The following is a 22,686-nucleotide window of genomic DNA, read 5'->3' as shown; positions in this document are numbered from 1 at the left end:
TAATCTTTGTGTAATCCTCCATAATATTATCGGCTAAAGGTTTAAAAAGTTTCTAAAAAAGTAATTAAAAGTTGTAAATTATGGAAAGTTGCGTAGGTCAAAGTAATAATTATTGTACGATGGAATTTGGGCATCTGACATATCTCCACAATAAATACACGTTCGCCGGAAAATAATGCCCGGGTGTTAGTATAAAACCATACGATATTTGAGGCATTCTTTCCCGATGCCTTTCTGTATTACCGGGCTGACAACGTGGCATAATAGTTCGTCTGTATTAAAAGGTTCGGTGTTTGTTTTTGTTTGGCTAAATCTAATACTGTGAATAATGTTCTTGGCAGGATTCTCCACAAGATTTCAGGACAGGATGGTGTATGGAGGGGGGGAGAGAGAAGATGGGAAAAGGAAGGAAAGAGGATAGCGTAGTGTGTCATCCTCTTGATAGGTGAAGCCATTAGCCCTTTACACACACCCACACACACTAGCTTGTATATCACATTAATCACCTCCTAAAAATAACACATCTTTTATTAATTTTCTGTAAGTGAAACCCTAACTTATAAAATTTAACCCCTATCACTACAGGGACGCCACTTTTAATATTTAGTTAACGTCAGATGATTTTATTCGGCACAGAGTCGATGCCATACACGAGGGTCTAATGTTGAAGAACTACCATACACCTATGTTGGTAGATAACCCTGCCTTAGTGATCCTGACTATAAACTAAACATGCACTCTCTGAGCTTCAGGGAGTGTTACAAGGGGTAGGGTCAGCATTCCTTCCCAGAAAATATAAGAATCAAAACTAAAATCATTTGTATACATAGTAAAGCAGTTACTCCCTGATCAGCTCCACACTTGGTATTATTGTTACTGGCTGGTAGGGACTAAAATATAGGTGCCCAGGTTCACAGACCAAGCAGAAATCATTATTAAACTAATGCTTCAAATATTAAGTTAACCGCCTTCACTATAGGGACGCCACTTTTAATATTTTATTTAGCTAACACCAGACAATTTTATTAACCACAGAGGGGGTCCCCATACACAAGGAGTTAACAAACTTTGTATAATAACAACAACTAAGAAATGCATAAAACATGAAGAAATTATAATACAATACATCCTTAAGGTCTTTTTTTTATTAATTTTGGCTCTTGGACGACAACATACACATCAGGATTGTATATTATATTCCTGAGAAACTTAACAAAACAAAATATACACCGTCATATTCTCTCTATGTTTGGAGAAGACATGGTGAAGTCTCTTAATAATGGATCAATGTCACAACTGTAGAATAAAGGGTTGGGCCAAGAGTCAGGCAGATCTTGGGGTACTGAACTGGCTCTTCGGTGGGTGGGGGAACAGGGGCTTAACCATCCTCATATTAAATCTATCATATCATCGAGGGGGTCAATTTAGTAACACGTTTTAGATCGAACAATTATCCTTAACCATCCAACCGCCTCGACCTGCCCAATGGTAAAGATTAAGAGCAATTGTCTCCTCCCTGAGAATGAATAATTTACTATCTCTAACTGGTACTACCAAGTCCCTTCCTCAAACAGAGAATATTCAGTGACGAGGAACCGACTAAATGTTGTTCTTAATGTCCCCCAAAATATAAAATACTTGTTTATCTCGATTTACAGATCACTTTAAGCCTCACATTTACTTAAAGTTTATTGTCAAACCAAACACTTTCGCTACAGGGACGTCACTTTTGATATTTTATTTGGTTAACGCATTGAACGCAAGACGATTTTATTCAGCAGAGGTGTACCCCATACATAAGTGATTCATAAACGGAGTCTGGATTGGATATATGAGGTGGGAGGGAGGGGCTAGGTTAGGTCAAGGCTGTTCACTCCAGCATAATATTCATCCAGGCTCGGGAGATGCAGATTAAAATATACCAAACTTATTAGAATGATTACCATAAGACATATGTTGGTCTGATTCGCACGATAACACACAAAACTGCCCTTGACTGTACTATCTCTGAGGAGTTGAAATACAAAGGGACTCGGACATTTGAGTTTGTAAGGAGAGAGAGAGATGCACTGAAGCTCTGCTCTCTCTCTCTCGATGGCAGTCAATGAGGAACTAAATGTAAATAATGGAATGGTCTTGACTCCTAGGATAGCAAACAGACCTTTACCACGATCACCACACAGGCCTGGCAGCTCTCTCGTGCCAACCATTGCACCAAAACCTCTCCATTTTGGCCCAGATAGGATAAAATAGGGAGGATAATTGTCGTATTTAAAAATAGGATACTAAATCAATCCCTTACTCATTGGAAACTAGAAAGCCCCCTATGTTACAACCAGCAGTACTAAGACCCGCAGACTTTTAGGAATATATGCTAGGAAATATGAATTGTACTTGGAATGCTTCATTATAAACCTTAACTTTACAAAATAGTTTATTCTTTTTTGTCAGGTTTCACAAGTACTGAGCATAAGTGTCATATCTGGTGGTTTATTGTAGGGTAGGATACTGCTTTATGGAATCTGGATAAGTTTATAAAGTATTCAATAGTGTGTTTGTGTGTCTTAAATACCTCTTGTTAAATTCGATTCCATTTTTTTTTTTAATCTTGATGTGTTTATAAAGATTTCAATAGTGTGTTTATGAGGTTTGAATATGTCACATCAATTTCGATTCCATTGGGTTTTGGAATCTTGATGCATTTATAAAGACCTAGATAATGCGTTTATGGGTCTTATATACAGGTACTCCACGACTTACGACGGGGTTAGGGACCGACATCCAGGTCGTAAGTCGAAATGGTCGTAAGTCGGAAATGATTAAATAACACATAGAAAATCGAAAATTTGGGTCTCTTTTTCTTCTCAGCACCACAAAACTCTCACTTTTAAGCTTGCCAGCCATTTTAAAGTGAATTACAGATGAAAATTTTGTCTGTGTACTGACTTTGGGACTCAAAAATACATAACTTGACCACATTTTGGTATGACTGAGGCGGTCGTAAGTGCGGGAGGACGTAAGTCGGGGAGTACCTGTACGTAATTTAAACTTCAATTCCATTAATTTAAACAACTACAAAATTTCTGGGATCGAAGTTGGAATGATGTTGATTTTAAGACTCATACACTATACATGTCATTTATACTGTACACATATAGTACTTATAAAGGTTCCAAAATCAGTATCTATATAATGTTTAAACCTTCATATGGCTAAAGTAATCCCTCACCAACCAAGAGTTCATCCACCATAATTCTGAGTGTCTACGTTCAGCGTTTTCTGTTCATCGTTTTAGTCCACCAATCACGGTACAGTATCCAGTTCCGAGTATCTACGTTCAGTATTTTCTGTGCATCGTTTTACTCCATCAATCACGGTACAGTATCCAGTTCTGAGTATCTACGTTCAGTATTTCTGTACGACGTTTTACCCCACCAATCACAGTACAGTATCCAGTTCTGAGTATCTACAGGTTTCCGTGGCAACTAAAGGAGATTTTTAGCCTAGTGGGAATGTTCGTTGGATTGCGTCTATTGTTATTCGTATTGTTTATTAAATGACGTAATGGTTCCTCAAACGGCAATTTATAAGCACCTACCGCGGTCTGTTCTCTATCACTTGAATTAATTAGTTTTTTCTTATTTTATGACGTGTTTAAATAGCAATGGTTTATTACCGACCATCTTAATTTCCTATTTTCTGTCACCCCATATAATGATGTCAGGGAATGTGGATAACATACAGTACAGCCTTGAATATCGAGGCTCGAGACATATGCCCTTGTTCTCTAGACCTCATACTGTACTACATAGCTCATGGTCAGAGGATGACACACCCCTCGTCGTCCACCTCACTGACACACCCCTCGTCGTCCACCTCACTCATTACCATCAAGTGTTCAGACTATTAATAAAATACTTTGTAAATAATAATAACAAAGCACCATTTTAGTCCTCTACCTTTTTTTTTAATTTGGATTTACCGTATATAGAAAATCGTGTATGAAAACCATTTAATGTCGAAAAAGTTTATGTGGATATTTTCGTTGATAAGGGAGAGCATTGGGGTCAGGAGAAATGGCTTCATTACACTGGACTTTATTTATTTTTTATACATTACCTCCATTTTGTACTGTATAATTTCTTTTAAGTATATCAAGCACCTGTACATTATAGAATCTTAAGTAGGTTTCTCAGGGGGTTATTTACTTAATAGACCCAACTACACTATCACCAACAGCGGGAGAAATCAACATAGTAAACCCCGGCAGTTGGCGAGGGATTACCGTCCTTAACTTTTATACACGAACAAGTAATGATCTTATAATCAAGTTCTGCAGAAAATATTCCTCACTCAGAAAAAAAGAAGAATTATTTTCACCAACAAGATAAACACAAAACTCAGTCACATTAAAACAATTTATTCATCATCAACTCAGACCCACACAAAACTCAGTCACATTAAAACAATTTATTCATCATCAACTCAGACCCACACAAAACTCAGTCACATTAAAACAATTTATTCACCATCAACTCAGACCCACACAAAACTCAGTCACATTAAAACAATTTATTCATCATCAACTCAGACCCACACAAAACTCACTCCTTCTTACTCTTCACCGGCACGTTCCAATAATAGAGCAACTGCGCCATGACGACACCGTTGGCGAACGTGGCCACGCAGAAGGTGAGGATTATGATCTGGTCTCCCGTCTCCTGGATAGAGGTGAATATACGAGCCGCCGACCCCAGGAAGAGGAGAGTGACCGTGATGGCTGACAGCTGGCCGGTGCTGCCGTTGTTGTAGTTTGCCAGCGCTTGAATCATCTGCGGAGAGAGGGAGAATAAACTAATGGTGGGTAGAGTCCAGCCATCCACGTGACTCAAATTTACATCAATTGATCAATTCTTTAGTTATTGAATTAAGTCATATGTGATGGATGGCTAGATGAACATAGATGGATGGGTGGATGGACATGGATGATAGAGACAAACCGTACAGTATCTCATCCATGTATCGTAAGTGGTGGGGCCGGTGCGACTATAGTGTGTGATCTGTAAACATATCTTTAGTCTAACTTAACACTAACAAACCTAACCTAACTTAACACTAACAAACCTAACCTAACTTCCCTAACTCTAACAAGCCTAACTTACCTAACCTAACCTAAAAAATTTGATAGTACACATTCTTAAATACGTACTGGACAAAAAAATATAAACCTCAGTGTAAATATCTTCATAGACCGGACACTACACCAACACTCAGGGATCCATACTGACCTTCCCGGCAAAGACCACTGGGATGTTACAAGCTTGTAGAGTCCACAGGATATTCAACGAAACGACCCCAGAGCAGAGAAAGAGGACGAGAGACGCCACCACGCCAAGGAACGCCACGGCCTTCTCTGTCGCTCCGCCGAAATGATAAATCAACGTGCCGATAATGGTCGTCTGTATGAGGAGGAACATGCCATCTCCGTACGAACTGGAAAATACGATCGGAGGTTAATGAAATATAACCGGATAAAGTTAAAGTGTTACCAACCGAATCTCCAATCACTTAACCTAACCTCGATATAACGGACTTTCATCCATTATATGTAAAACCCCATCTAATGGATTATATGGAGAGACGTCCGTTATATCGAGGTTTCACTGTACATAAATAATGGTCTCAGGTGAAGGGATATCCATTAGCCAATCACATGACCATCTCACCTGAAGGGATATCCATTGACAAAATTGTACGCCACGTTAATAAGAATCGCAGACAGTTCGAGGATAAGGCCGGTGACGCTGATCCCTTCGCCGCTCTTGGCTGCTAAGATCTTGACAATCTGGGGGACCTTGACCAGTATGGCCCCCCCCACTATGGCCAACCCCAGGGCCTTGCTGATGGCCGCCTTCAAGCATGGTCCTGGAGGAGAGTGTTAAGACAATCACATGAAGTTTAGCCCTTCACTTTATTTTAACATGAATTGTGGTTAAATATGTTAATGCTGATCTATTTTAACCTAACCTAACCCTAAATTACCAATAATGACTAATTATTCAGAAATAACTATAACCGGTCTAATGATATAGTTCGTTATATGGAGGTTTTACATCTAACTGAACCTCGATCTAATGGACTTCCTTCTCTATTGTCTGTTATATGGAGGTTTTATATCCAATTAAACCTCGATTTAACGGACCTTTCCCCTATATATATAAACTCAACTACAGTGTACAAACTAACGGGGTACAATCCAGGAGTCACTAACCACTCATATATCAGCGACTATATCACCTAATTATATTATAGGAAACGAAGAATACACATTAACCGGTAGTTTCTCACCGTGTAGGAAGTTAAACTCAACGAAGAACTCCTCGTAACAAGCTTCAGTGAGGAGGAGGAGAGAGAGTTGCCTCAACACAGCGGCCATCATGGTTGTTTGTTTACCTCGGCATCAGCTGGCCCCCACCACCACACTGCCAGGCGCACGATCACCATCCCTTATCTTATGTCCTTACACCATACTCTAATTAATTTATATATTATTTTTATACTAAATATTGTAAATTATACTATAAATTATATTATTTTTTTGATTTATGAGTTGTATTATGTATCTAGTGACTATTAATGTTATTTAATGCTGTTGCTGCCATGTCTTGCCTAGGTTATCGTACACCACATTGTAATCAAATTATTTTATATTTACACTTACTATTATAAAATGCCCTTTAAATAACACCTTTGTCACTATTAATAAGTTCTACTATTTATCTATATTTCATTTCACTATGAATGCTACGATGCTGGGTGCCACGTCTTAGACTTATTGCCATGCACTACAATATTTTGTTCATCTTTACATTATAATTACCATATATTTTCACTTATAATTTTCTAGGATAATTATATTTTGTTCATTATAAATACCATATATTTTCACTTATAATTTTCTAGGATAATTATATTTTGTTTGTTTATAGTTTATCAGCATCTTTAGCAATATAGTTGAAAAATTTTAATTCAAAGCCGTCTCTTCACCACTGATCGGCTCGTTATCCGCTTGGGTGATCGGTCAGGTCTCTGTTACTAACTGTTGGCAATGGTCTCCTGAATGTACCTGAACCCGCTCCCAGTGTTGGTTCAAATAGGAAATATTTCCAGTAATATATATCCAAGATGCAAAAATATACACCATTTATACTCGGACCATGGCAGTATATTGAAAGATGGTATAAGGGGCGGTCAGATTATAGGCTACAATGGGACCTCATGTGTGTTGCTTTTGTCTACGGTATAAATAAGCTTTTGTTATCTATATTAGGATGGTGTTGTGTGAATCGACTCTCTGTCTACGTATAGTGTTTGTATACCTGTACTGTCTACGTATATTGTTTGTATACCTGCACTATATATATTGTTAGTATACCTGTACTGTCTGTGGGATTTTTCCTTTCAGATTTTAAGATTTTGTAATATTTTTTGCATCACGAGAGAAAATTTTGTTTGAAACTATATTAAAAGTTGATGTAATATTTGTATTTCAGAATAACATATCGTAGCTTTGACGTTATTTATTGTGTCTGTTTGTTAGTTTTAGGTAAAGTTAAGTAGTTCAGTGTGTAAGGAAAGATATTGTCAACAGTGTGTAACAGAGAGCCAGTACTTGTCAACAGTGTGTAACAGAGAGCCAGTACTTGTCAACAGTGTGTAACAGAGAGCCAGTACTTGTCAACAGTGTGTAACAGAGAGCCAGTACTTGTCAACAGTGTATGTAAGAGAGCCAGTACTTGTCAACAGTGTGTAACAGAGAGCCAGTACTTGTCAACAGTGTGTAACAGAGAGCCAGTACTTGTCAACAGTGTGTAACAGAGAGCCAGTACTTGTCAACAGTGTGTAACAGAGAGCCAGTACTTGTCAACAGTGTGTAACAGAGAGCCAGTACTTGTCAACAGTGTGTAACAGAGAGCCAGTACTTGTCAACAGTGTGTAACAGAGAGCCAGTACTTGTCAACAGTGTGTAACAGAGAGCCAGTACTTGTCAACAGTGTGTAACAGAGAACCAGTACTTGTCAACAGTGTGTAACAGAGAGCCAGTACTTGTCAACAGTGTGTAACAGAACCAGTACTTGTCAACAGTGTGTAACAGAGAACCAGTACTTGTCAACAGTGTGTAACAGAGAACCAGTACTTGCCAACAGTGTGTAACAGAACCAGTACTTGTCAACAGTGTGTAACAGAGAGCCAGTACTTGCCAACAGTGTGTAACAGAGAGCCAGTACTTGCCAACAGTGTGTAACAGACATAATCGATCGCCCTAGTAACTAACAAATCGATCAGTGGCAAAGAGTATAGTCATTTACCAGCTTAGAATCACAACCCACTAGACGTTCACACACTCTCACTCCCACAGCAAGAATTGGTAATCACTGTCAACAAGAGAGAGAGAGAGAGAGTGAGGCCAGTGAAATCTCCATCTGTTTGAAGGAGGTGGAGGTGCGTGTCTCTCTGTGGTCCGCGGTGTTTGTTTAGGTGAGTCAGCCATCAAAGGCCTTCGTTTTCTCTGGTACAATTCTCAAGGTTCGCTTTAGATTGATTTAATTTGCCGTTTTAATGAGGGATAGAACACATATGATTGATTGAATTAACCTAAAATACAGTATTAAATTTAGAATAGCCTTAATACTTCATTGGAACTACCATAATTAAATAACTTGTGGCAAATTTTCGAATATCTGTGAATCTGTCTAATTATCTATCTAGATAACCATGGGATTCATTTATTTATACTTCTTATCTACAATTTCCTTATCTTTCACGATCAATTTTCCCCAAGATTGAGTATAAATGAGATGATAATGCACTCGCTTTTGTTATTTTATACATACAGGATTAGATACTATTTATAACCATTGGTAACTAACTTCCCCTATTCCCCTTCTGACTCGAACCTATAAAATGGAGAATTGAACTATTTTTTAGGCTCTTAGATCTTGTAGTGAACCCTCTTTGGACTCTGAACCTGTAAATATGGGATTCGATGGATGTTAACTTAATTAGGATGAGGTGAAGTTAGCGTTATGTTATGTTAGAGTTAGGTTAGGTTAGCGTTAGGTTATGTTAGAGTTAGGTTAGGTTAGCGTTAGGTTATTAAGTTGATTAAGAGGATGATTGTATTGTAGTGGCTGGGGGGGGATGAGGGTAGGGGAGGGACGGAGAGGGGTGTGGGGAGATGGAAGTGAGGATAGAAGAAGAGGATGAAAGGGAGGATGGAAGAGCTGGGGAAGAGGTGAGGGAGGGAGGGTGTAAGTGTGGTGACAGGGGTGGCAGGGGTGGTGACCAAGAGAGGGGGGGCCATGGGAGATGGCCGACTCCTGGTGAGAGTACCAGGCTGGTTTCAAGAGGTGTAGTGGGGGGGGGAGGGACTGTCTCTCTCTCTCTCTCTCTCTCTCTCTCCTCTCCTCTCTCTCTCTCTCTCTCTCTCTCTCTCTGTCTGAATATCCGAGACATGCGATAACAAAGGCCTCCGCCCCTCACCTCACCCACTCATCTCCCCCCTCCCCTCCACCTCACGCCCCCTGCCCCCTCCCTCCCCCTCCCTCCCCCCCTCACCCCTGGTTGATGAATGCAGGTCTCTCCTTCCACACATTTGTCTGTCTGTCTGTCTGTCTCTCCATCTCAGTCTGTGTGTCTGTCTCTATCTGTTTCTCTATCTCAGTCTGTCTGTTTGTCTGTCTGTCTGTCTGTCTCTATATCAGTCTGTCTGTCTGTATGTCTCTATCTCAGTCTGTCGGTCTCTATCTGTTTCTCTATCTCAGTCTTTCTGTCATTCTGTCTGTCTGTCTGTCTGTCTCTCTATCTCAGTCTGTCTGTCTGTGTGTCTGTCGCTATCTGTTTCTCTATCTCATTCTGTCTCTCTATCACCGTCTGTGTGTCTGCTTGTCTATCTGTCTCTCTATATCAGCCTGTCTGTCTGTCTCTCTATCTCAGTCTGTCCTCTGTGTACCAGCAACTGCTCTGTTTCTCTCATCTAGTCTTTCTGTCATTCTGTCTGTCTGTCTGTCTGTCTGTCCTCCCTCTGTAATAAAGCCCTGTCCTCTGCTCAGTGCCTTCCTCTTTAACCAGCATCCTGTCCTTCTTATCTGTTTCTCCCCACTCTCAGTCTGTCTGTCATTCTGTCTCTCTATCACCGTCTGCCTCTATCTCTCACCTGATCGCTGGCCCAAGGTGGAACTAACCTACCTGAGGGCCTCACCTGGTTACCTGTTGAGTGACCAGGTGTGTGTGTGTAGGAACTCTTTCATATCATTAGTCTACTACTACTACTACTACTACTACTACTACTACTACTACTACTACTACTACTACTACTACTACTACATAAAAATGCTCCTGTGACGTCATTTCCGGCTGTAGAGGAAATTCTTACCTATAAAAAAAAAACCAAATTCTATTGTTAACTGAGAGAGAGAGAGAGAGAGAGAGAGAGAGAGAGAGAGAGCATCGCCACACACAACACAAACTCAATATTGCAGGGCAGACGAGCGCCACCTACCCACACCACCCACCCACCCACACCACCCACACCACCCACACTACCATGAAAGATGATATTCTTTACTGTTTTATATCATTTAATACCGTTTCATTATTCTTCATACACAAGGCGAGAGATTTTGGTTGGGTAGTTGAACTGATTTGTTTACTTAGTTGAGTTGGTTGGTCGGGTAGTTGAGCTTTTATTTATTTCCACGTAATAATAATAATAATAATAATAATAATAATAATAATAATAATAATAATAATAAATGACAATAATAATAATAATGATAATAATAATAATAATAATAATAATAATAATAATAAATGATAGTTAGGATGATATTACAAGCAATAAAAAAGTATGGCTGCAAAAACCCGTAATTAATGCTGCTTCTGTGACTAATTCTTTCCCGGGAACGGTTAGTATGGTAAAAAATCTGAAGCAACGTGATGAAGCAGTTTTTGAAGGTAGAGAAACATATATGGAAGCAAGAGTGAAGAAAAAACAATATATATAGATTATAAAATGTTTTTCTATCTATATAAAATCCTCGTATGTGTGTGTGTGTGTGTGTGTGTGTGTGTGTGTGTGTGTGTGTGTGTGTGTGCGTGTGGCCTTGTGTGTATCCTGTGGCGTGGGAGGCTGACATTTGGTTAACTCATGAGCACACTGGGAACCCCTTTCTCATTTTTTTCTTATATTTACGTCATTTAGTCTTGGATTTTCAAATATATAATTAATATTTCCTCTTAACTGTTGCTGTAAGAATATTAAACAAAGCTATAAACCCAATATGACTCCTAAACTCTTACGTCATGACAAAAATAACATTAATATCTTTTGTCAATGTGGATCCTGTTATCTAGCGGGGAAAAAATGATAAGAAAACTCGTGCGTGGTCTATGAATAACATAACTCGGATTTTGTTCGTGGTACTTTTCCAAACATAGGAGGGATTTTCGTGGTACTTTCTAAACATAATTTTTTTCGTGGTACTTTTCCAAACATAGCAGGGGATTTTGTTCGTGGTACTTCCCAAACATAGCAGGGGATTTTTGTTCGTCGTACTTTCCCAAACATTTTATACGTTATTGTTTTCTAAGTGTTTGTGTGTGTGTGTGTGTTTGTGTCCTTGAACTCCGTGAGGAATATGATAGTAGTGGCACTGGCAGGTTAGGATGTCTGAGTCAGTCTGTCTGTGGTGTGTGTCGGGGCAAGACCAACATTACGCCAGGCTCCCAATTTACATCTGGGATCTCTTGTGTCTTTTTGCTTCACTTGTCTCTGGGTAAGAATTCATTCATGTATACTCATTAATATTCATAAATTAGGTACAAATTCATACATGTATATTCACCAATTCGTGTATGCATATAAACAATCTCTCTCTCTCTCTCTCTCTCTCTCTCTCTCTCTCTCTCTCTCTCGGGACTATAACACAAACATCAAGGGACTTTATAAACACAAACATCAAGGGACTTTTATAACACAAACATCAAGGGACTTTATAAACACAAACATCAAGGGACTTTATAAACACAAACATCAAGGGACTTTATAAACACAAACATCAAGGGACTTTATAAACACAAACATCAAGGGACTTTATAAACAAAATCAAACCTTTATCAACAAAACTAAATTCCCCGATCGTCAATTAGGGCATTAGGAACCTTGAGTACAGAGACAGGTTAAAGTATCTTAATTTACACTCCCTTGAGAGACGTAGAGTGAGGGGCGACATGATAGAGGTGTATAAATGGAAGGCAGGGCTAAACAAAGGGGACATTACAAAGGTACTCAAACTATCCAACCAGGAGCGAACTGGTAACAATGGTTTTAAATTAGACAAATTTAGATTTAGGCGTGAAATAGGTCAACACTGGTTTGGTAACAGAGTAGTGGATGAATGGAACAAGTTACCAAATATCATCATTAACTCGAATACGCTGAATAGCTTCAAACACAGGTTGGATGCTTATATGAGCAATAGGGGTTGGGTGTAAACGGGACTGCCCAGTATGGGTCAATAGACCCGCTGCAGTTTCCACCATTCTTATGTTCTTATGTTCAATTGAATAAAAAAAAATAATTTCTCCATAACCAGATATTAAAGGAAATGAAAGAGTATTTTTTTGTCGTCAAATATTTATACGAGGTAAAACAGACACTAGTGGGAGGGTGAGAGGGAAGGGAGGGAGAGGGTGAGAGGAAGAGGGAGGAATTGAGAGGGTGAGGAGGGTGAGGAGGGAAGGGAGAGGGGTGAGAGGGAAGAGGGAGGGAGGAGGGGTGGGGAGGGAAGAAGGAGGAGAGGGAGGAGGAGAGGGAGGGAGGGGGTGGGAGAGGAGGTGAGAGGGGAAGAGGAGAGAGGGGTGAGAGGAAGAAGGAGGGAGGGTGAGAGGGAGGAGGAGGAGAGGAAGAGGGAGAGGGGGTGAGAGGGAAGAGGGAGGAGGTGAGAGGGAAGAAAGGAGGAGAGGGTGAGAGGGAGGGAGAGGGTGAGAGGAAGGGAGGGAGAGGGGTGAGAGGGAAGAAGGAGGAGAGGGTGAGAGGAGGAGGGAGGGAAGAGGAAGGGTGAGAGGAGAGAATTGAGGAGAGGGAAGGGGGAGGTAAAGCACGCGTCCTACCTGTTAAATTGATGGCCACTCACTATTTGGTTTCCCTGTGCCCGCCTAAAGCTGAGAGAGTCCCAACCATCACACTTCCTACTGGGGGGAAAAGGGAAGCGTTTTTTTCCTCTCTTACGGTCAGAAAATATAAACTAAAAAAATATTATGAACGGGATTGAGAGTTTGTTTGTGTGTTGTAAATAGATGATATGAAATAACCTCATCTAATCTAACCTAAATTAATTAAATCTTTCTGTTGGCGGGGGCGGGGGGGGGGGGTACTTTTTCTCGTGTGATTGGATAAAATTTGACAAAAAATTATCGTGAATTAGATTGATGAGTTGTATATTGTATTTTTTTTTTGTAAGCAGATGACACGAATCAACTAAATCTAACCTAACCTAACTTAACACTACTCAAGAGGTCTATCGTTTTCACATCTTTATTCATAAAAAAACCAAAAAGTTACAGACACACATACATAGTCTTAACTTATCCAACAGCAACCTCTTAAAACACTCTATTCACCGTGATATAATTAATAAAACAGATACCATGATATAAAACATTAAATTATTTCCTAGATACTTTTTAGCCCTTTACTTTAATTATAAAAAAAGAATAATTTACGTAAAAGACAGAACCACACATTTTCTCCAGTACATAAAACGCGACGTAGAATAATTAAATAATGAGAAATTTACACTAAAAGGAGATACCAAGAATACAAAAAAGTTCTAGGAAGATATAGATATTAAATAAAAACACCTACATAAAATATAGAAATTAGATACCATTTCTATACCCACAACATGGCATCTACAGTAGTGTATAAGCAGACTTACCTATTAAAAAGCAATTTACACCACTTCCTTTAAATTAAGGTCTACAAAACAATACTACTACTACTACTACAATCATTACTACTTTTAATACTTTTACTAACACTAAATCTACTATTACGACTACGACTATTAATACGACTACAACAACTACAAAAACTACAGTACAATACCAGTGCGACATAAAACCATATAAATTAACTCTAGAGAAGTACCCCATCAAATCTCCAAACATTATAACAATACTACAACTATTCCTACACCTACTACTACTATTCCTACAACAAGAACAACAATAACAACTAATAAACCTACCAATACGACATAAACCACCATTTAGAAATAGTAATCCATTAAAACATAAGATTATATCAGTTTTCTATGGTGTAGGTGAGAGGCGTCCAGGTGTTGTCAAACTGGCTAGGGAGGTGGAGGGACGCTAGGGGTGTTCTGCCTCTAATTTTTCCCTTAATATCATCACTACGGTCCCCCTTAAACACCAATTATCATCTACAACTACAGTTTAATACCGTAATTATCTTTGTGTATATAAATTAAAGCGAAATATAATTAGGTTTTCTATATAATTGAGTTATTAGTTACGTGTTGATAGGGTGTTAATGATGGGAGACCTGAGTAAAATGTTGTTATTTGTTATTTGAGAGAACTCACTAGTAGCTGACAGAACACACTCGTAGCTGACAGAACACACTCATAGCTGACAGAACGCACTTATAGCTGACAGAACACACTTATAGCTGACTGAACACACTTATAGCTGACAGAACTCACTCATATCTAACAGAACTCACTCGTAGCTGACAGAACACACTCATATCTAACAGAACACACTCATAGCTGACAGAACACACTTATAGCTGACAGAACACACTCATAGCTGACAGAACACACTTATAGCTGACAGAACACACTCATATCTAACAGAACACACTTATAGCTGACAGAACACACTCATATCTAACAGAACACACTTATAGCTGACAGAACACACTCATATCTAACAGAACACACTCATATCTAACAGAACACACTTATAGCTGACAGAACACACTCATATCTAACAGAACACACTTATAGCTGACAGAACACACTCCTATCTGTCAGTCATGGTATACACACTCATATTTTGATTTATATTGTCATTGTTATTTGGGGAATGAGGTTAAATTAGGATAGGTTAGGATAGGATAGGTTAGATTACGTTAGGGTATGATAGGATAGACTAGGATAGGTTAGGTTTCTATTTTTTTGGTGGGTTCATATGTAAAATCATGAGAATTTCACCTTATGATTGAACACCTTAATGCTAACCTTCACATGAGCCGTAAAGTAAAATAGTAATTTGTCGCGTTAGAATCCGTCCCTCTGAAATGCCGCAGAAATGAGCACAGTAACTTACCCTTTGGCATTGTCTGTAAATTATGGCACACTAGTTCATTGATCGGGCCGGGTCACGTTAAATTAATTATTGTTGTGGTTAGGTTAGGTTTTTGTTAATGGTTAGGTTAGGTTTTTGTTAATGGTTAGGTTAGGTTTTGTAATGTGTAGTCTGCTCTGTGTATTTATGTCAGTGGTCAGGTTAGGTTTTTTGTAATTAAGTTGGGTTTTTGTATTTGTCAATGGTTAGGTTAAATCTGCCTTGTGTATTTATGTTAATGGTTTTGTAGTTTTGATGATGAGAAGAGTGTGGGTGTAAGAGTTAAGAGTCAAGTGTATATTATTTAGTAAAAGTTTACAACACTGGTGGACAAAACACTATTGACTTTATTATTATTATTGTTGTTATTATTATTATTGTTGTTGTTATTATTACAGTATTATTATTATTATTATTATTATTATTATTATTATTATTATTATTATAATAATAATTAATATTATTGTTATTACTTTTACTTTACTTTTATCCTCTTCACAAAAAGATCGGCTCATTAGCCGCCCGGGCGATTGGTCACGTCTCTGTCACGCACTGTTGGCATGTACCAGCTCTTGAATGTACCTGAACCTGCTCCAGTGTTGGTCAAGTCTTCTCTTGAAAGAGCTCACACTCGGTGCCGTCACAACACTCTCTGGTAGATTGTTCCAAGAGTTTACAACCCTCACTCCGAAAAAGTTTGCCCTCACAGTTTTCTGGATTTGCGGCTTCTTCAATCTTGAGCTGTGACCCCTTGTGGGGCGAGCGTCCGCCAGCTCCAAGTAAGGACACTCAACTGAGTAGTGCCCCCTGAGATGCTTATAAACCTCAACTAGGTCCCCCCTTGCCCGTCTGTAGTATAAGCTCGGCAAGTTCAGGCGCTCCAATCTCTCAGGGTAGCTGAGGTGCCGAAGTGCAGGCACCAGTCTGGTGGCCCTCCTTTGAACATTTTCACCCAACTGTATTATTATTATTATTATTTGGGTGGATATTCTTCAGGTAATTTCATATTTCTTTGTACCTGTTGGACAAATTTCTGAAAATGACTTGGTACCTTAGGGTGTCTCATAGGTCACACACCGTAGGAAAAATAATTATATTTTTTTTTTGCGAGGAAATCATAAACAAATTGACAAAGATCCCATATAAATTCACACTTAAGGAAAGATTTGATATTAATGTAGAGAAAACCAGATGGTATTTTATCAGTCGGTTATGAAAGAATTTAATCGTCGACGTCCAGGATGCTGTGGGTAAATATTGTCTTGTGTAATGTCTGGCTTCCTATACATGATTATTAAACTGAATTTTTCTTTCGGTGCAAATTTCTCCGCCGTCTCTGTTGATTTCTTTTGATTCTCGTACCTAAAAAAGGAAAAAAAAAAGTGTTATTTTTCTGGGGTCACTTGAAGAATCTCCACCCTAGGTTATTTCACCTAAATATTAACCACGAACACTATATGGGGAGGTTAGGTTAGGATATGTTAGTGTTATGTTAGGATATGTTAGTGTTATGTTAGCATAAGTTAGTGTTAGGATATTGGACAGATTAATGCACTTGTCTTAAGAGTCAAACCCCCAAATAACGAACTACATTGATAATAAAGTCCATTATATCGAGGGTCCGATAGATGTGAAACCCCAAAATAACGAACTACATAGATAATAAAGTCCATTATATCGAGGGTCCGATAGATGTGAAACCCCCAAATAACGAACTACACAGAGAGAGAAGTCCACTATATCGAGGTAACACTGTACCCCAGGCAGCTTTTATTTACAAAATACATCTACACCGACAGAATATAAAAGTCAGATATATATTTTTCCCGACACTTTTCGACTTTTGTTATTTTTTGTCTTTTATTTCCTGTGTTAACGTCAAGTATTATCTCGTGGTTTATCTAACGGGATGAGATATGGCAGTGTGTCGCAGGATGTGTCGGATATGAGCGCATCTCTAGCTGGTGAAGGGGTTTTGTGTGTGTGTGTGTGGGGAGGGTTGTGTGGGGGGTGTGTGGAGGTGTGTGTAAAGGTAGGGCATGGGTACAGGGTATATGTAATAGTATGTGGGTTGTAGGGTATGTGTGGGCTAGGTGTGGGTTGTAGGTGGCTGTAGGTTATGTGGGGATTGGGATTTTTGATAACAGATTTCTCGTTGATTTTTTTCAGCTATATAACATAAAGTACCATCCATGTTTCTGTTCTACGGCACTGATAAAGATAATCATCGTTCCCAGCTCTCAACTAAGCCCTTATTTTGACCCCCCTACAAGTGATGATGATTGTCAAGAAGATAATGATAATATTAATAATCTGTAATGATGATGACACACACACACACACACACACACACACACATTTTATTTATTTATTTATTTATTTTTTCCGCAGACACAATATCATAGATTATATTTACGCTTTCTTAAATTTATATACGACCGATAATCCGCCATTAATGCTGTTTATTTACCTTAATCTAACCTAACCTAACCTGTCCAATGTGTGAGTTAAATTATCCTGTACTTTCCATCCTGTTGGCTTAAGCACAGATGCCTTCTCTGGGTCACCTGAAGATTAGACACCCTAGTTTATTTCACCTGTTATCTTTGTTTGTGTTACTTTCGATGATAATGTTACTTTTGTTTGTGTTACTTTCGATGATAATGTTACTTTTGTTTGTGTTACTTTCGATGATAATGTTACTTTTGTTTGTGTTACTTTCGATAATGTTAATTTTGTTTGTGTTACTTTCGATAATAATGTTACTTTTGTTTGTGTTACTTTCGATAATAATGTTAATTTTGTTTGTGTTACTTTCGATGATAATGTTACTTTTGTTCCTTTTTCAGGGTAACAGGAGCAGATGACCGTACCAGAACATGCCCAAAAGGACAACACAATGGCCGTCGAGATCAAGGTTTTGACCCTAAATGTTTGGTAAGTCGCGTAGGTTGGGAGTCGTGTACGTTCAGTTTCCCGAGGATCATAACTTAACCAAATGTATCCTAGTTCAGGGTAGGATATGCTAGCTAGGGTCAGGATAGGTCACAGGTTAGGTAAGGGTTATTTTGTAAACTGTATGGTATATTATTTTTTTTTAAGGTTAGGTAAGGTCATCTCAGGTCAGAATTATTTTGTAAAGTGTATTATTTTTCTAAGGTAGTTCAGGCTAGGTAAAGTTAGGTCAGGGTAGGATAGGTTAGGTCAGAATAGGCTAGTTCAGGTATTAGGTTAGGTTCGGTTGTTTCAGGTTAGGTTAGATCGGGTATCAGGTCAGGATAGGTTAGTTCAGGTCTCAGGTTAGGTTGTTTCTGGTTAGGTTAGGCCAAATATCACGTCAGGATTATTTGTAAAGTTTGTGTTATTATTCCAGGGGCATACCTGGTGTATCGAAGGACAGAGAGGTTCGCATAGAAGCCATTGCGAACCAGCTCGTGACGGGACCAGATGAATTCGATTTTGTTTTTCTTCAAGAAGTTTGGTGTGAGGCGGACTACTTTTTACTGGCCTCGAAGGTGAGAGGGCTTGGCTTGGTTTATTATTGATGGGTTGTGTTGTGTCTTGTGATTAATTTATTGCGTTTTTCTCTATCCGTCTGTGTCTTTTCTTTCTCTTTTCTTCGCTCTTTCTGTTTTGTTATTGTTATTACAGGTTCACAATCTGTTATCCGAAACCCTCGGTGCCAGATGTGTTTCGGAATTCTTATTTTTTGGGATTTGAGACCGGTAGTACGGCAGCACCCAGTAAACAAACACATTGATATTTCTACAACCAACCTTATTAATGTGCACACTGAGTGGGATAAATAAAGACTATAAATTATATTACAGGTTATTTGTACTGTGCGGTAAAGCTTCTAATGGTAAAGAAAAAAGCGAGATGGAATAGGAACGCCAAAGTTTACCTGTGCACTCAAGGACACCGCGTCGTTTATCTTATTAAGGATATGTACAAAAGATTCATTATTGTCTATTACCGAATATGTATTTGATTGAATTAATCTTTATATATGTGAAATGAACAATAAAATTCATTAATAATACTGAGAATATTAAAACACACAAGAGGATAAGAGACGGCATTGTTTTCCTCAGTGTTTACACCCATAAAGTCAGTTATCATCTCAGACTGAAGAAAATAAGAACCCTGTTTGTAGCTGTAGTAAAATTAATGTAAAAAATTAATATATATGTTTGAAGTAATGTATTTAATGTTAATATATGGAACAATAGAAGTAGCTAACAACTAAATGGTAAAGAAAAAAGCGAGACAGATTGTGAACGCCCACGTATGTACAGTAATTGTGTACATGTGAAAATGTCGTCATTTCTCTACATAAGAATATGAAAGCAACTCTTATTACTGTTCATATATGTTTTAAATAATACTTATGAATGTAAAACAAAAATTCTACTGACCAATGGTGGTAAAGTCTAAAACATAAGGACAGCCAATGAATATTGTGAGTTTTTGCTCAGGTGACCAAGTCATCGGGTTCAACTCTGGCTGAAGCTGTATCAATGTTTTCCTATTTTGCATTAGTTTATGATCATCACTGTAAAGCTTCACCAACTTGTCTTTCTGTTTCTTTAAGTCATATGTGTATGGTGGTACTGTGCTGTAGTTCTCACACCATATTCTTCAGTTAGACGTCACACCACGATCAAGCTTCTGTAATAACTCCACTTTCTGTGCTATGAGAGATGCTCACTGTTACCCATAGGGGTATCTGAAGCTCTTTTGGGGTTTTTCACAGAGAAATTAAGCAAAATTACACAAAATATCAGAGAGCAGCAAACGCAGGTGTGACTACTAGCAGCACCTAGACACGAGTGACCCCTCACACCCGCCGCCTGGCGTGGGTCAAGCACCAGTAGCGTTAGGTCATGTTCGTCGTCGCTCGGGGTGTGTAGTGCACACGAGTGATGCTCCGTGAAAAAACTTTTGGTTTTCGGAACTGCGGATAAGAGGTTGTGAACTTGTATTATAATTATTGTTTTTGTTATTATTTAGGTTTTATTATTACTATACTGTGTTACTATTGTTAAGTAATATCTCCATTAGCAAGAATCCCTCAAACCTACAACTCTCTGATAGACGGAGTTGAAATTTTCCGAGGCGCACATTTTCCGGAAAATTAGGAGAAAATTTTCCCGACATCCGGAAATTTCCGGGGATGGTGAAGTTTTTTCCAAATTTGAGAGATTATGTAATGGGCAATTTCTGGAGCTTCTGATATCAGTTATCCATTACCCAGAAAATTCCGGCTTTGAGAGATTCGTCCCGTTACCCGGAAATCTCTCATTCCCGGAAGTGCTCTGCGCCGACCGTTCCGGCTAACTGAGACGTCACTGTATTATTATTGTTGTTACTATACAATTATTTATTTCCAGGTCAACAAAGTACTGCCCTTCAGACACTACTTCGCCAGCGGTGTCATAGGGTCGGGGATGTGCATCTTCTCCCGCTCGCCACTCACCGAGGTCTATTTCCACAAGTTCACGCTCAACGGCTTCCCCCACAAGATCACCCACGCTGACTGGTGGGGCGGCAAAGGAATGGCTGTGTGCAAGAGTACCCGGCATGGCATACCCTTCGTCCTGGCCACCACCCATGTAAGTGAATGGGTGTATAGGCTCCAGCCCCACCATGAATGAGTGTATAGGCTCCTGCCCCACCATGAATGGGTGTATAGGCTCCTGCTCCACCATGAATGAGTGTATAGGCTCCAGCCCCACCATGAATGAGTGTATAGGCTCCTGCTCCACCATGAATGAGTGTATAGGCTCCTGCTCCACCATGAATGAGTGTATAGGCTCCTGCTCCACCACATGAATGGAGTGTATAGGGCCCAGGCCCACCATGAATGAGTGTATAGGCTCCTGCTCCACCATGAATGAGTGTATAGGCTCCTGCTCCACCATGAATGAGTGTATAGGCTCCTCCTCCACCATGAATGGGTCTATAGGCTCCAGCTCAACCATGAATGAGTGTATAGGCTCCTGCTCCACCATGAATGAGTGTATAGGCTCCTGCTCCACCATGAATGGGTCTATAGGTTCCTGCTCCACCCCCTCCTCCTCCACCTGTTAGTCTCTTATTATTTTGTATATATTCAATCTTTAAGTCCTGTTCCCCCTTCCTTTTCCCTTTCTTTTCCTGCCCCTTCCTCCTCCCCCTTCTTCCTCCTTCCCTCCTCTTCCTCCATCCTTCCATTCCCTACCCTTCCCTCTTCATCTCTCCTCCTGTCTCCCTTCCCCTTTCCCCCTCTCTCTTTAATCCCTTCCTACCCTTTCTTCCTTTCCCTTCCCTTCCTGCCCTTCCTCTCCTATATCTTCCTCTTCCTTCCCTTCTCTCCCCTTCCTCAAGATGCCTATTACCCCATCTCTCTGTCCCCCTCTCTCTCCCTTCCTCCCTCTCCCCAAGAAGTCAAAACAGCTTAAATTTTCTCATAATCTTCAGTCCTTCACAATAACTAATTGACCCACTAGATGTAAACCAGAAACTCATTTATACCGTTTCTGGCCAGTTTCCGTCTCCCATCGCAAGTGTACGGCCGACCCCACACTAAGCACCATGGATGTTGTTCGAGTAGATGAGGCTTATTCTCCCCCCCCCCCCTTTATGTGTTCTTTAAGCAGCCTTTACTAACCACAAACTTACTTTTTAATGCATTTTTTTTTAGAAGGTTTTGTCTCTTTTTTTTTTCTAGCTCTCAGTACAACCCCGGGGGAATAAAGTGTTGCGGGGTTTCATTGGTGTGTGGATTGATATGATTTTTATGGGAGTTATTTTGAGTTTATGCCAAATTTTGAGTGTTGGGATAATTGTTTCAATGATATGTACAGTGAAACCTCATATTTTATTAATTTATTCGTTTATTTTTATTTTTTTTACCGGGATTAACCCGACCGCTCGCACAAGTCACTGACCCACATCGGGGCCTGGAGGTGAATAAATAACTAAATTGAACAGAAAATAAATATAGAAATGGTAAAAAATTAAATCAATAATGAGAAGCAATATATGTATGTTGTGTTGTAAGAGAAACAATTGAGACCCTACAATTGTGTGTAAATGAGGCAGAAAGTCAGATCATCAACCTGGGACTTGGTGACATGGCAGCAGGGTCCACCATTAGACAACACATTATGCTTCCAATATCTTCCTAATACCTCCCTGTTTGATAGCTGCCTACTACTTACTTATCTTTGCCTTTTGATAAGATGGCTACTCCAATTTGATATTGTT

General features: G+C 39.3%; 2 protein-coding genes across 6 annotated transcripts in view; one reads left to right on the top strand and one right to left on the bottom strand.

The window, feature by feature from the left end:
* LOC121867791 (putative neutral sphingomyelinase) overlaps positions 1–22,686 on the top strand; it is a 44,201-nt gene that overhangs the window by 8,640 nt on the left and 12,875 nt on the right. For 2 of the 5 annotated variants that reach the window (XM_042367905.1, XM_042367900.1), the window contains exons 1-4: positions 14,408–14,528; positions 18,285–18,372; positions 18,809–18,950; positions 20,829–21,050. In XM_042367905.1, coding sequence (XP_042223839.1) covers positions 18,299–18,372; positions 18,809–18,950; positions 20,829–21,050 — 438 coding nt within the window. In that variant the 5' untranslated portion in view covers positions 14,408–14,528; positions 18,285–18,298. Of the gene's footprint in view, positions 1–8,427; positions 8,539–11,747; positions 11,838–14,407; positions 14,529–18,284; positions 18,373–18,808; positions 18,951–20,828; positions 21,051–22,686 lie in introns of those variants that run through there. The other 3 variants (XM_042367904.1, XM_042367901.1, XM_042367902.1) reach the window with 3 other exon arrangements.
* LOC121867792 (mannose-P-dolichol utilization defect 1 protein homolog) lies at positions 4,082–6,495 on the bottom strand. Its single transcript, XM_042367906.1, has 4 exons — positions 6,349–6,495; positions 5,727–5,925; positions 5,289–5,493; positions 4,082–4,832 (listed from the first exon to the last, which is right to left on the bottom strand). Exons 1-4 carry the CDS (start codon positions 6,437–6,439, stop codon positions 4,605–4,607), a joined length of 723 nt encoding a protein of 240 aa, XP_042223840.1. The 5' UTR covers positions 6,440–6,495; the 3' UTR covers positions 4,082–4,604.

Source organism: Homarus americanus, unplaced genomic scaffold (assembly GCF_018991925.1).
Source record: "Homarus americanus isolate GMGI-L3 unplaced genomic scaffold, GMGI_Hamer_2.0 scaffold46583, whole genome shotgun sequence".
In the NCBI taxonomy this organism is placed as follows: domain Eukaryota; kingdom Metazoa; phylum Arthropoda; class Malacostraca; order Decapoda; family Nephropidae; genus Homarus; species Homarus americanus.
This window is presented reverse-complemented; position numbering and strand designations above follow the sequence as displayed.

Coding starts and splice junctions, on each gene's coding strand:
- LOC121867792 (XM_042367906.1), bottom strand. CDS start 6,439: ATGATGGCCGCTGTGTTGAGGCAACTCTCTCTCCTCCTCCTCACTGAA. Junction 5,926..6,348: donor TGAGTTTAACTTCCTACACG/GTGAGAAACTAC, acceptor ACTCTCCTCCAG/GACCATGCTTGAAGGCGGCC. Junction 4,833..5,288: donor CAGTGGTCTTTGCCGGGAAG/GTCAGTATGGAT, acceptor CTCTCTCCGCAG/ATGATTCAAGCGCTGGCAAA.